The 15,725-nt window shown below is 32.6% G+C and overlaps 1 protein-coding gene and 1 pseudogene across 2 annotated transcripts; one reads left to right on the forward strand and one right to left on the reverse strand.

The window, feature by feature from the left end:
* Positions 1–862: 862 nt before the first annotated feature.
* LOC114412065 (putative pentatricopeptide repeat-containing protein At1g12700, mitochondrial) lies at positions 863–3,865 on the reverse strand. 2 transcript variants are annotated; one of them, XR_003666581.1, is made up of 2 exons: positions 1,862–3,865; positions 863–1,329 (listed from the first exon to the last, which is right to left on the reverse strand). XR_003666581.1 is itself a non-coding variant. In XM_028375842.1 (2 exons), the coding sequence occupies exons 1-2, from the start codon at positions 3,765–3,767 to the stop codon at positions 1,298–1,300; spliced, it is 1,752 nt and encodes a 583-aa protein (XP_028231643.1). In that variant the 5' UTR covers positions 3,768–3,865; the 3' UTR covers positions 863–1,297. The 2 variants fall into 2 exon arrangements, 1 of the variants encoding a protein (XP_028231643.1); XM_028375842.1 differs by having other exon boundaries at positions 2,048–3,865.
* A 1,654-nt stretch (positions 3,866–5,519) lies between these two features.
* Positions 5,520–9,775, forward strand: LOC114371138 (annotated as a pseudogene).
* Positions 9,776–15,725: the final 5,950 nt, after the last annotated feature.

The following is a 15,725-nucleotide window of genomic DNA, read 5'->3' on the forward strand; positions in this document are numbered from 1 at the left end:
TTATTTTAAATAAAAATCAAACCAAACCAAATTACATAAATTGTATAAGTTTAATTTAATTCAAGTGACTTCTTGATGAATAACCAAACTAAATGAAGTCACAAACATCCTTATTTTTTGGTGTCAAAAAATCTTTTTGGTTTCATAATATAAAAAATTAGTTCTAATTGATCGGCAATGGAAAATTTTACGCTGACAATGTACATGCATATTAAACTCAATTTTGATCGATTTACCGTGTAAAAAGAATTTAATTGATGGTATCAAAATAAAACTTATGCTTTTATACAGAACATCAGATCCATAATGCACATTGGTCTTATACTTTGGTATAGTGTTCGTGTGTTCAACATACTTAAAAACGAAACACTTCTATACATATGCATATAGCATCAATAACTCAACTAGCTTTTTTAATACTTCAATGAAAATAACTAGTATTGTTCGTAAGGAAGATATATCACATTATCCTGGACATCCTGGGAATTAAAAAATCACTAGGGGAGGCACTGAGTTTCACTAATGTCAGTGGCTGATAATAAATGAAAATCATACGGACAAATTACACAGTCAATAAAATGAGAATCAAAGTTTGACATAAACAAAAGCTATAAATGCTCATTATATGAAAAACTTCTAAAATGAAAAGGTTATCGCATAAAATGCTTTATCCAAAGATTGTTAGTTTGATACCATTTAGATAGAAGAATTTGATTATGAGAAATTACGAATAAGTCTCTCCTACTCCACCATTATTCTGAAATAAGCCTCCACAGTCCACACAAATCCTAGGTTTAATCTTCAAATTAAATTATTTCACCAGTTAAATAAACCCTAAACTAAACTACTCTTGAAGTATAAATTACAAATGAATTAGTTCCTATGATCACAGAATAAATAATTGAATGACCATCCTCACACACACTGCCCCCAGAACCAAAAAAAAATTGTATATTAACTACACGACAACATTTAATTACAGGAACCCTGTGGGGACAGAAAAGGAGGTTCAGATAAGGAAAACAATATGCAGGACACTGTCATGAGAATTTTATAATTTGTAAAAAGAAAAGAAAAAAGATTTTTCAATAAAAGATTATAAGAATAGAATTTAGAAAGCATTGTTGATCCTTCTTCAAATAGTTCCTCAACTATATTTATAGCTGAAAGCTTTTTTGACAACTTAGCAGCAGAGTCATGAGACATCTTCCCGAACAAAAGAGCACACAAATTGTTTTGCTTTTAGGGGAGTGGTGATGAATCAGGTGGAATTGTATCAACTGCAATGCAAGTTGTATCATCCTTCAACCATCTTGCCCTTAGTGCTTCCTGAAAAACTAGTAATTAGAAGAATCTTACATTTCACTATTCAAATCACACAAAAATGCAAATCGACTAGCTAACAATTATCATAAGATGATGAGAAGAATCTAAAATGACTTTGAATGTAACAATATATAAATGAATAGATGCAATGTTGTATCTTCGATACAAGTCACACAATATCTTTTCTTTTTATTTTCTTTTACATTTCTTTAACCAACTCCTGTGACAGAAATTGAAAAATGAAAGGAAATTGAAGGAGCACTTCTAAACTTGCCAATTGCCGATTGAATCTCAATTTGATAATATTGATGTCACGGTTTAATCCAAGTAATATTGATGCACATGCACTCACACTAAAAATAAAATAAAATTATACATAGCATGGTTAAATTAACTTCATCAGTTTTTAGAAAAGATTTTTTAAATGTGCAAGAAATTTTTTTTGGTAACGTATAAATTTTACTAAAAATATACCCACAGCAGACAAATTATGGGAATATTAAAAAGAGAAATAGCAGAAAAAATTCATCCAAACCTGAAGTACAGAGCCTGACTCTGCTAATAAGTTGGCCCTCAAGAAAATGTTGGTATTTTAATATACCAATATTAAATACTCAAACAAATTTCTGCAAAAACACTTGGAATGCCCTGTTTTCTTTGTTAGCAGAGAAGTAGTTGATAAGCAATTTGGTGGTGGTAGCATTTGCCCGAAAACCTTTACCTTTCATAAACATAAGGTATTTTGTTGACTTTGAAATTTCATATCTTCGCAGCAATCCTTGGACAAAGACATTATAAGTGCACTCATCTGGGGGACAACCATTCTCTTCCATTTTCATCAATAAGTCTTCGGCATCATCCAACAGTCCTTCTTTACATAGACCATTAATCATTATGTTATAAGTAACAACATCAATTTTGACGCCTTTACTTGACAGATAAGAAAAGAGTTCCAGTGCATCATTCAGTTTTCCAGAACTACACATTCCATTCAAAATAATACTGTAAATTATAATATCAAGATCTGAATTCATCTTCTCCAACTCCCTAAACAATGACATTGCCTCAGAATGAAAATGACACTTAAATAGGCCATCCAATATAATAGCACAAGTTTGGAGATCGGGAAGTTGCCCGTGCTTGTGCATTACGAAAAACAATTCTTTTGCGGCTACTGGTTTCCCTGCTTTGCAAAACCCCCCAATAAGAGTGCTCCATGTGACAACATCTGGATCTAGTCCATTATTTACCATTTCACCCAAGAAATACATGGCCTTATTCATGTTTTTAGTTTCACACCATCCATGGATTAATGAATTATAAGTTACAATGTTTGGTAAGCAGCCCTTGCGAATCATCAAATCAAATACTTCCATGGCATCCTTCATTTGATTTAACATACAATGAGCACCAATTATTGAATTATAGGTGACAACATTATGTTCAATCCCCATATGCCCCATGAAACTGAATATGCTTTTAGCCCTAGAAATCATCCCTGTTTTCAAAAATCTGCCAGCTATAACATTAAAAGTTTGCACATCTGGCATGATTCCCTTTCTCATCATGTTAGCCAATAGAGGTGCAGCCTCTTTCCATCTATCAAAGTTACAAAGGCCATGAATTAAGCAATTATAGGTGAAAAGATTCGGTTGAATACCTTTGCCTGTCATTTGTGAGAATAAATCCAAGGCCTCAAATACCATCCCATCCTTGCAAAGACCATCCACAACTGCACTGTAAGCTGTAACATCCAAATTGCAATTTTGTTCTTCCATCTTCTTGAGATACGAGAGTGCAGCGGATGAATGACCAACTTTACACAATCCATTAATTATTGCTCCACGGGTATATCTGTCAGATTCATAGCCCATATCTTTCAAATGGTCAACAAACCTAATTGCTTGAGCAACATTTCCTTCTACGCAAAGCCCATTAACAATGGTGGTAAAAGTCACGATGCTAGGTTCCACACCAATTTTGAACATAAGCCCCAAAACAGAGAAGCCAAACACGGTGTGGTTCAAACGGCAGAGACAATTAATGACGATATTGTGAGTGGAGACATTCGGTTTGACACCAATATAAGACATGTGTTTGATTAGCGAAATTGCAGTTGTGTAGTGTTTCATCTTCGCAACGATGCCAAACAACAAGTTGAAGTCCTTGACACATGGGAAAGGCTTCATTGTGACCATTTTGTGGTAGAAATCCAAAGCAACGTCTACAGATTTCACATTTCTCATGGAATCAAGGAATTGAGCTCTTCTTGTATTTATAGAGGCGTTATTATGATTATGATTGTCACTATCTCTGACGTAGGTGGAGAAAGTTGAAGAAGAATGTGATGGGTGAAGAAGAAAGTGCGTGGGATTAGAAGACAAAGCAAAGTATCGAAGAAGAGGGAATCCATGAATAGAAGAGCTTCTTCGCATCATCATCGCCAAATACAATGGAAATAAAATATCCTAGATGTGAGTCAGACAATCGAATAAAGAGTGTGCCCAGGTTGTAACTACTAACTGTGAACAACAAACCCTAGAAAAGGGGAAGAGCATATTATTTTTTGGAATAAGTATTTTTATAATAAAATAAACAGTATTTTCTTAAATTGTTTTTCTATAATAATAAAAAAGACTAATTATTTGAAAGAAGAAAATCTTTTTTTATAGACTCCATGTATTCTCCACTTGTTCAAGTCGGATATGATCATTATGATAAGATAAAATTCTTCCCCAAAGTATATTTTATAGTTACATTCACAAGACATGAATATGAGATTTTTAGTTAAACTGAAACAATTCACACTACTTTATCCATGTGTGATAAAAAAGCAAATAAAATTTGCTTCTTAAAAATATTTTTTTTAAAAAAAAATTTTTTTATCATATTTTTATAATCATTATTATCATTATCACTGTTATCACATCTTATCACATTGAATTGAGTTAGATTCTTTTAAGAAAAAAAATTCAAATTAAATATAATCACATGTTACTTTAATCTTCAGATCAAATAACTTTTATTCTCAAAATCAATTTAAATCAATCCATAATCCCCCTATATTATATCTTAGACTCCCTATGTTATTATAGTTTAATGCCCTTCCCTAAGTCAATCAAAAGGCCAAGTTTTATAACACTAAATGATACATATAGTAATATATTAATACATTCTCTACTATTTGTTGAAATTTATTAAAAACTACAAAATTATGAACAAATTTTTGGGTAAGTCAATGGATCTTAGAAAATCAGTTACTCAATCACCTTGAATCTAAAAGAGAAAGAAATGAGTAAGTCACAGAGACTTAATGAGAGCATAAAATATAAAGCGAAAAGGAAGGAGAAAGCAAATTTGGTAGAAGTTTTTACATCCAAAAAGATTTTAAATGACATTTTACAAAAACGAACTAAATACAACTCACTTTTTAAAAACTAATGTGTACTACATTGGGAACTTTTAGAAATATATTTATGGTAAATAACCATTTTTATCCTTAAATGTGTTAATTATTGACAAATTATTCTCTGAAAGATTAAAATTCAAATTTTAGTCCTCAAAAGTGTAAAAAGTGGGACAAATTCATCCATCTAACTTCCGCCTGTTATGAACAATCCAAAAATGAACATGATGAGGGTATTGCAAGAGCACAATAAAACTTTCATTAAATGGTTTAGTGAAACAATATTAGATGATGACTGTGCTTGCAAAACATTGAAATTGTTAGCTGTTGGGCCAAATTTTAGTGTACCTACTTGAAAAGGATATGATATCAACAATTATTCCTTCTACACCAAGTCACAAGATGATAAAAGTACCATGCAAAATAATGGGGTGAGTGTTGATGCTGATTTCTATCACTTTTGTAGTGCAATAGACAACAACCAGATTCGAGCGTCCATGTCGTACTTTGGAGTCATTGAACAAATCTGGGAGGTTGATTACATTGAATTTAGAGTGCCTATTTTTAAGTGTAAATGGGTGAATGGAAATACCGATATCTATCAAGATCATTTGGGATTTACTTTAGTAAACCTAAATAAGGTGGGTTACACAGACAAATCTTTCATTATGGCAGAACAAGTCTGATAGGTGTTTTACGTCCAAGATCCATGTGATTCAAGATTTTCAATGGTTCTACAAGGAAGACCCAATGGTATCCATGTGAGACATTAGCTTTTTCCAATAGAATGCCTCCTATAAATGAGTCACACGACGTTGATGATATACATGCAAATCGTAATGATTATGATGGAGGATTATGGGAGAACATTCTAACGTAACTGCATTGTATCAAAGTAATGTTAACCATATTGTGTTATTTGTTTTGTAATTTTATAATGATTACATTTGCAGTATGTTACATATATGGTATTTGTAAGTCCTTATCATTAATGATTATTTTTTTTTATTTTGACAGGGCATGGGAACACCACCAAGGTCCCCTCTGCAGTTAGATGGTCACTCAAAGGCTACGTCTAGGAAGACTAGACAATCCACACGACTAAAAAGATTGACTTTAAGAACATTGGATCAGCCTAGACCAACAGTTAACATTTGATGCAATCCTATCCCGAAAGGGCATTGGATAGAAGACTCAACGTAGATTGGGCCAGAGATGCAAGAGAAGGCCCTAGGGTTCTCATGAGCCTTAGGACAGATTTCGAGCCCATGGGCTAAGTATGAGTCTACTTATCTTTGTACATATCAGATTAAGGTTTTATTATTTTTGGGCCTTGTATTTAGGGCTCCATAATGTAGGTAGGGTACCCTAGAAATGTAGGATTTTTCAGCCCTTGTATTTTAAGGCGCCTAGACTAGTTTTGGTATTAGGGGTAGTTTTGTAATTTCACATGCATTAAGTGAATATTTGATGTGTGTGTTGGAAAATAAATTTAATTGAATTGGGAGAAGCCCAATCCAATTAAATTTTAGAGGGGGGGTGAGCATTTGCTTGCTACACCCCATTGCCACATCATATAGTCACACTTTGTGCATGTCCTTCATGTTTTACATGCCTTATGACACCTAAGCACACTTAGTGGAGAATCTTGGACTTGATCTTGGATTAGTGGGTTGAACCATAACTAAAATTCACTAATCATAATTAGCCAAATTTTGGCTCCACAAATTCAATTTCAAATCCAAGTGAAATTTGAATAGAAATTCAAATTTCCCTCTAATTTTGTGTGACACTTAGGCTATAAATAGAGGTCATGTGTGTGCATTTTTTTTAACTTTGATCATTTGAAAATTAAACTTCAGATTAAGAGCTCTCTTAGAGCACAAAATTTCGTGCTCTTCTCTCTCTCTTCTTTCATTCATCTCCTTCTTCCTCTAAGCTCTTATCCATGACCTCCTATGGTGGTGAGTTTCTTCTAGACTCATCTTTTCCTTGAAATGGCGTCTCCTCTCTCTCTTCCTTCTCCATTCCGCTGTCATTCATCATCCAAGAAGCAAAGGAATCCATTGATGAAGAAGATCCTAGGCCTACAAGCTCCAATGGAGCTTACATCATGTGGTATCAAGAGCATCTTCATCTAGGTGATGTTCTTTTGCTTCCTCTATCTTTTTGTTCGGTGAATTCTCTTTAATTCCTTGTTCTTCATCTTATTCTCCATGTATATCCTCCATTGTCTTATGGTTTGGTGTTGTTTAGAGTAGATTAAAAAAAAATAAACCGATTAAATCTTAGATCTACACTTGTTCTTGCATTTCTATGGTTCAAATTTTGTAGATCTACTCTTGAATCATGTTTTGTGTTGATTTTAGGTTCTATCATTTTTCATTCATAATATTCTTGTGCTGAACCTTAGATCTAAATTTTCTTCCAAAATATTGATTAGAAAAAAAAAACACAAAAATCTAAGTGTAAATCACTTAATCCGTGTTGTCTTAGAGTCATGTTTAGTCATAGTAATTGTCACATTATGTTCTAAGTTTGTGTTGAATTTTTTTATTTTGTTGATTGAATTCTAGATACATTTGTTCATGTATTCTTGTCATTCTTAGCCTATCTTTTGATTTTTGAGTCTAATTCATGCATGTTATTTAGTTCATAACATGTTCTAAATCAATTCCTAGAAGTAGTCTTGTTGTTGAACTCTCTTTTTTTGTTTTCTAAGTTTCCTACATGATGTCTATGATGAAGTTGAGTTGTGGTGCTGAGTTGTGGCTGGATTTGTGAATCAAAATAAGTCTTAAGCTCTCTTGAACTGTATTATTCAAGATAATTGAGCATAAGCAAACACAAATTGTAACTATCCAAGCCTTAAGCAACATAAACACTACTCTTGATTTCTAGGTTGAAATCGCTAGTGTTGGCAGCTTGAATATATGAACTTGTATAAATTACTGGGAATTGGTCACTACGGTTTTTGAGCTGAAAGTTTTACTGAATTTTCTAGACATCTGGAACAAAATTATGAAAAAAGAACCAAGAGATTTGGATTAAAGGAAAAAAAATAAGAAAAATACACAAATTGGCAAAAAAATCAATGTCTAGGAAAAAAAAAGTGAAAGGGAAGTTTGAACAACAAATCCTAGAAAAGGGGAAGAGCATATTACTTTTTAGAATAAGTTTTTTTATAATAAAATAAACAGTATTTTCCTAAATTGTTTTTCTATAAAAAAAACTAATTCTTTGAAAGAAGAAAATCTTTTTTTTTTATAGACTCCATGTATTCTCCACTTGTTCAAGTCGATATGATCATTATGATAAGACAAAATTCTCCCCTCAAGTATAGTATATTTTAAAGTTAACGTAACAAGATTTGAACTTGAAACTTTTAGTTAAACTGAAACAATCCACACTACTTTATCCATGTGCGGTAAAAAAGAAAATAAAATTTGCTTCTTAAAAATATTTTAAAAAAAAACTTTTTTATCATATTATTATAACCATTATCATCATTATCACATTTTATCACATTGAATGAACATATATTCTTTTAAGGAAAAAAATCCAAATTAAATATAATCACATGTTACTTTAATCTTCATATGGAATAACTTTTATTCTCAAAATCAATCCATAATCCCCCTATATTATATCTTAGACTCCCTATGTTATTATAGTTTAATGCCCTTCCCTAAGTCAATCAAAAGGCCAAGTTTTATGACACTAAGTGATACATATAGTAATATATTAACACACTCTCTACTATTTGTTGAAATTTATTAAAAACTACAAAATTACGAACAAATTTTTGGGTAAGTTAGCGAATCTCAGGAAATCAGTTACTCAGTCACCTGTGAATCTAAGAGAGAAAGAAATGAGTAAGTCACGAAGACTTAATGAGAGCATAAAATGCAAAGCCAAAAGGAAGGGGAAAGAAAACTTGGTAGAAGTTTTTACATCCAAAAAGATTTTAAATGAAATTTTACAAAAAGAACTAAATACAACTCACTTTTTAAAAAGTAATGTGTACTCCCTTGGGAACTTTTAGAAATATATTTACGGTAAATAACCAATTTTATCCTGAAATGTATTCATCATTGACAAATTCGTCTCTAAAAGATTAAAATTCAAATTTTAGTCTTCAAAAGTGTAAAAAGTAGGACAAATTCATTCATTCATTCACTTCCGTCTGTTACCATTAATAAAAAAGCCCACATGACACAAAGAGATAAAATTGTTACAAAATTGATTGCCAACATGACCATCTTTTAATTGCCAACATAGGGATGGATTTGTCAAATAAAATCTTGATTTTTTAATTGTTGAATTCTTTTATTTTTCTTGCCTTTTCTTCTTCCACACTTTGGGAATCGCTCTCTCTTCCTTAACTCTTCTTCTCGAGTTCTCGGAATTTGGCGCCTTTTCTGCTTCCCGCAGAACGTGCTCTCTTTATTTTATACAATAATTTTGCATTACTTTATTCCACTGTGTCATCAAAAGGATTGACATTTCATTCCACTACAGTGGTGGAGCCAAGCGCTTACAATGAACCGTTAATCACAAACAGAAGACCGCTTCTTCTCTCGGCGACGTTGAAAGAATTGAGTACAAACCTAACCGCTCCTCAAACATTGCCCTCTTCTCTAGAACGAAGGCGTCCATCACCATCGTTGTTGTGCCACCAATGCTACTTCGCCCATGCTCCTCCATCTCAATCCCACCGTTACCAATGACAACAACATATGTGGTGTGTTTGCACACAATTCGATGTTGTCGCCCGCTGGAACATCCTCCAAAAAGGTTTTTCTGTCTGTGTTGGCATCCAAGGCAAAGGGACAAGGACTAAAATCGAAATCAAAATTGGAATCAGTTTCTTCGCTCGGAATTCCGTAGTTCGCGGTTGCGGCAGCAAGGGTTAAGTTCTTCGTGCAGTGCATGTGATGGGATGAGAAGTTGGAAGTTCAACATTGGATAAGGAATAATGACACTTGGGCACATAGAAACAAACATAAAGCGGAAATTTCATGGTGAAGCATTGCTCATTGAGTCGAGTTGATTGATGTTGTTCAGAATTGTAAAACTAAAATTATCTTTCTCATTTTTTTGGAAGATTAATTGTTAGTTGAGATTGTGTTTCTCTGAATATTAAGGCACGAGCCATGGATTGGTGAATGTTGTTTAGTGTTTAGGTTATTTTTTGTTCATCATAGAAAGGATTGACATTTCATTGACATTTTCATCCAAGTAACGCGCTCTCTTCCTTAGATTTGCATTTCATTAACATTTTCGTCCAACAAAAAATTACTGACATTTAGGTCAGATAATGGTAACTTACTGACATTTTCGTCCAATGATAATTGACTGACATTTTCATCCAATCTATTCTGTAGCCATGTTAGCAATCAATTTTGTGACATTTTCATCCATTTGTGTCACGTAGGCTCTCTCATTAGTGTTGGATCAAGTGGCCACAAAATAATTAAGAAGGGGGGTTGAATTAATTATTAATGTGTCTTGACTAATTAAAGTTTATCATTCTTAATATTAATAGATTCAATTAGGCTTTATTACTAAGTTATGAGAAAGTAAAGAATCGAAACAAATAACTTATACAAAAGTAAAGAGAAAATAAAAAGTGCACAACGGAAATTAAAGAGTGTAGGGAAGAAGGAAATAAACACAAGATTTATACTGGTTCGGCCACAACCCGTGCCTACGTCCAGTCCCCAAGCAACCCACGGTTCTTGAGATTTCCAATAACCTTGTAAAATCCTTTACAGGCAAAGATCCACAAGGTATGTACCCTCCCTTGTTCTCTTTGGACAACCAAGTGGATGTACGCTCCACTTGAACTGATCCACAAGAGATGTACCCTCTCTTGTTCTCAGTATTACAACCCAAGTAGATGTACGCTCTACTTGTACCACGAAGGATGTACGCTCCAACGTGTTAAGACAAAGAATTCTTAGGCGGTTAGTCCCTTGAATCTTTGTAAGGGGAAACAAAAGATATCTCAGACGGTTAGTCCTTTGAAATCTTTTGGCAAGAGGAAGAAGAAATGAAGAAGAATAACACAAGTTTTTGGTCAATGAACTTTTCTTGAATAAAGAAAGTATTGAACAAAAACTCTTAGAAAGATTATGAGAAATGAATCAGAAAATTTGAGTTTGAATGAAAGGAATCAGTCTCCTTAAAATTCGTGCCATGATCACATATTTATAGTCATTTGATGACTCAAGTTAAAAGTTTATGACTCTTGGCAATTTCTTCAAAACTAGTCACTTTTTAAAAGTTGTGACTCTTTTGAAAACTAGTCACTTTAAAAGTTGTGACTCTTTTGAAAACTAGTCACTTTAAAGGTTATGACTTTTGAAAAATCTTCAGAAACTTGTCACTTTAAGAATTGTGACTTTTGGTAATTTAATTTTTAAAATAAGTCACTGGTAATCGATTATCATTATAGTGTAATCGATTACACATTAACAAATGTGACTCTTCATGTTTAAATTTAAAAATCAAAACGTTTAGAAACACTGGTAATCGATTACAAGTATTGTGTAATCGATTACACAAGTTTGAAATGATTTGAAAATGTTTTATCACAAGTTGTGACTCTTGAAATTTGAAATCTAATGTTTTAAAACATTGGTAATCGATTACTGCTCTGTAAATCAGTTTGAAAAGAATGTTGGCTACTGGTAATCGATTATTGCCTTCTGGTAATCGATTACCAGAGAGTAAAACTCTTGGTAAAAGATTTTTCTTTGAAAAATTCTCTTGAACAAAATTGTGCTATTCAATCTTTTCTTTTGAAAAAATCTTTTTTATACTTATCTTCATGCTTTTCTTGAAGTTCTTGTACATCTTGAGTCTTCTCTTGAATCTTCTCTTTAATCTTGATTCTTGATTGAATGACTCTTTGATTCTTGAAACTTGCTTGACTCTTGATTCTTGACTTGAGTCTTTGGCATCATCAAAATAAACTTGGAAAGCATTGCTTCCACAATTAGCAGTAATAAACGAAAGTTAATAGATGGATGTATTGGTCTCACTTTTACACTTCCGGGGACTAAAATTGAATTTTCATCTTTCAGGGATGAATTTGTTAGTGATTTACACATTCAAGGACGAAAATGACTATTTACCCATATATTTAAGACCATAATCAAGAATAACAAACTGTATAAATTTTTTTAACAATAATTATTAAACTACAACACTTATCTTGTAGGCTACGTTATCTCTTTATTTCAACAAATGTGAAATATATATACTATCAGTATTCGACCTGTAGATGCAATTGCTTTTGATGTTTTGATGATGATCATGATGATATGATGCAATTGATGTAAATGGGCTTTTCAAGATTAAATTCAAGACAATACTTCAAGATTACAAGTCACAACATCAAGATGATCACTAGTATATTAGGAAGGGAATTCCTAATTGAATTAGCAAAAGGTTTGGCCAAGTAATTTAAATTAAAAAGTGTTTTACAAAGGTTTTACTCTCTGGTAATCGATTACCAGAGGATGTAATCGATTACCAGTGGCCAAATATATTTTATAACAGCTACTAAAATTTGAATTTGAAATTTTAGACTGTGTAATCGATTACACAATTTTGGTAATCGATTACCAGCAGTTAGTAAACGTTTTAATTCAAATTTTAAAAGCTGTAATCGATTACACAATTACTGTAATCGATTACCAGACAAGATTTTCAGAAAAATAATTCTAAGAGTCACAACTTTTCAAAGGCTTTATTCATGACCACCGATGGTCTATATATATGTGACTTAAACACGAATTTGCTCAGAGTTTTTCAGAACAACAAGTGTTTATCCTCTCAAAGAGCAAAATCATTTTATCCTCTTAAGAATTCCTTGGCCAATTCAATTGCAATTCATTAAGGAATTATTTGAGTGCTTAGTCTGTAAAATCCATCTCTTTCTAGAGAGATTCATTCTTCTTCTTCTTCTCATTCTCTAAGGGATTAAGAGACTGTGAGTCTCTTGTCGTAAAGGAATTCTAAACACAAAGGAAGGATTGTCCTTGTGTGTTTAGAACTTGTAAAAGGAATTTACAAGATAGTGGAACTCTCAAGCGGGTTGTTTGGGGACTGGACGTAGGCACAATGGTGTGACCGAACCAGTATAAATCTGAGTTTGCACTTTCTCTTCCCTTAATCTCCTTTATTTATTATTGCTTTATATTCATATTCAAATTGTTTTATTTGAATCAATATTTAAGAAGATTGTCATTAAGGGAATTCATAACTTGAATAAAAAGTGAAATAGATTTTTAATTGGGGAAGTAGTTTGGAATATCTTAATTCAACCCCCCTTCTTAAGATATCTGAGGCCACTTGTCTAACACGACCCATAAGCTATATTATATCTTCGTTATAGCAATCGAAACACACACACTATGAGTATTCGACACATAGTTTAAATTATCTCTTCGTTGTAGGAAACGAAAATCAATCACAAACTCATAATGAGAAAACCAATTTCCACATTTTCAATAATTATCAAAACTGTTAAGAACTCAAAGAATGAATTCCAATAAAGTAAAATAAAAAATTTAATTCATTCTCAAATACTCGTAGAAATCAAAATCACAAAAAGCATATATTTTGAAATTTACTTTCTTCTCCTAAAACATTTAAAAGTGTCACTAAGTAGATTAGCAACTCACAACCTAAGAGAACACAATTAATGTCTTTCAATGTCATTGGGAGGAGCATCCAGCTTATTTTCCATGAAATTTAGGCATTAAAATAAAAAAGAACAAGAGATTAAACAAAATCCTCAAATTTAACATGCCTAGGATTTTGAGGAACCCACAACAATCCTACTATTTAATTTTCCAACCCCTCACACACAACCCATAACTAATCTACGTCATAAAAATACTCATTTACCTTGATGGGTTATAGATTTACCTCAAAGAGCTCAAATAGAGAATTTTAAAGAGATGAATATTATTCCTCTTTAACTCCAATCAATTTCCCATGCTTTAGCGTCACAAGGGTGTAATTAACTTGGTGGGTTTTGGAACAATAAAGTAAAAGGGGTAGAAGAGTAGGAGGAAGAAAATGGTGATTATACGGCTGGAAAAAGCAATGTTCACGTTGATATGGTAGGGGCTCTACTTTAAAAATGGAAAAGACTTTGTTGTGTTTTATTATTATATTATTTTTTCCTCCTAAAAGTGAAATGGTGCGTTTTATTCTTCCCCTCTTAAGGAAAATTCATCCTCGAATTTGATCTATGACTAACCTTAAGTCTCAAACAAGTGAAGGTACTTCTCACACATAACAATTTATGGCTCATAAGTAATCTCCTCACCATTTGGTCCTCTCCAAGCCACTTTCACTTACACAACATCCTTAGAACATAAACGCTTCACGCGTTTGTCCACTATAGGCACTGGTTGTTCTATATAGCTTACATTCTCATCAAGTTGCATCGAGTGGTACTGAATAATATGAAATGGATCATGAACATACTTTTGAAGCATCGACACATGGAAATCTGGATGAACCCCTGATAGATCAAGTAGGAGGGCTAAGCGATAAGCCACTTGCCCCACCCTCTCTAGAATCTTAAAATGACCAATAAACATGGGACTAGGCTTACCTTTTCAGTCAAAATGTAAGATACCCTTCATTGGAGACACACACAAAAACACATACTCTCCCACACAGAACTCTAAAGGTCAATGCCTCAAATCTGAATAAGACTTTTGTCTATTCTAAGCAATCACAAGTAATCTCAAATTACCTTGACCTTCTCAATAACTTCTTGAATTAGATCTAGACTTACCAATCTAGGCTTTAGTGATCTACAATGCCTCCTATAAAAGGTCTCAAAAGGTGCCATCTGAATACTAGACTAATAACTAATATTATAAGCAAACTCTGTCAAAGACAAGTATTGATCCCAACTATCTCTAAAACCAAACAGGGTATTTTTGTAAAACAATTTACCAAAATAGGTGTTTTTAAAAAATATTTACTTGTAAGGGGTATTTTTATCATGTAAGATGAAGGAGCCTCACATTCAAGCTTTGTCCTTTTGGAGGAGGCATTAAGCTGAGTTTTGACACCGCTTTAGGTGTCCTATTAGTGAAGAAGGTGTCAGGTAAAGGCTTGGTTTCTTGTTAGCAAAAGAGGTGTCACTCTGATGGTCTCCACCCTTGCTTCTTGTTTACAAAGGAGGTGCCTCCCTAGCTGTATAGTTGTGAAAATCAAGTTGGTCCGACCAGTCAAACCAATTAAATCGATGGCCTGTTTAGTCTAGTTAAGCTATTGGACTGAAAATGCAATCGACCTAGATCAACCAGGTTTGACTTGGCCAGGTTTAGTTAAAATCCGTGACCCAGATCAGATTGGCCTGATTTGACTCAGTCAATCAATTTTAAATTCTTTTTACAATTCCTTTTTTTTTTACAGATTTTTTTACAATTTGTAAAATATGTGAAACTATTAGTAGCTAATTATTGAATACTATCATATAATATGCCCTTATAATATTATTTTGATCTTGATAACAATATATAATAACTAATAATTATTATTTTGATGTTGATATGATTTAATATTTATGTGTTTTATACATTTTTACTAGACTTGCTCATGACAATTTTGACAAGTTTTGTACTTAACCATGGAAAATATAACAAGGCTTTCTTAGTAATTTAATGATAACACCCAACAAAATAATTTGTAGCCATAAATAATTATGTAATATTAGAATATAGACTATGGATTGAAAATATTTTGTTAGCTGTATTATATATATATATATATATATATATATATATATATATATATATATATATATATATATATATATATATATATATATTTAATTTTTTAATACATACCAAGTCAACCGGATCAATAAGTGAATCCCTAGTTCAACCAGTTATCTACTAACCCAATGCCTCAATTGGGTCGATTTTCATAGCGCTACCTGATTGTCTCCACT

Source organism: Glycine soja, chromosome 1, assembly GCF_004193775.1.
Source record: "Glycine soja cultivar W05 chromosome 1, ASM419377v2, whole genome shotgun sequence".
Taxonomy (NCBI): Eukaryota; Viridiplantae; Streptophyta; class Magnoliopsida; order Fabales; family Fabaceae; genus Glycine; species Glycine soja.

Excerpts from the sequence above, each read along its gene's own strand:
- LOC114412065 (XM_028375842.1), bottom strand. The coding sequence starts at position 3,767 with ATGATGATGCGAAGAAGCTCTTCTATTCATGGATTCCCTCTTCTTCGA. Across the intron at positions 1,330-2,047 it reads ATACCTTATGTTTATGAAAG|GAAGCACTAAGGGCAAGATG; the intron begins GTAAAGGTTTTC and ends CTAGTTTTTCAG.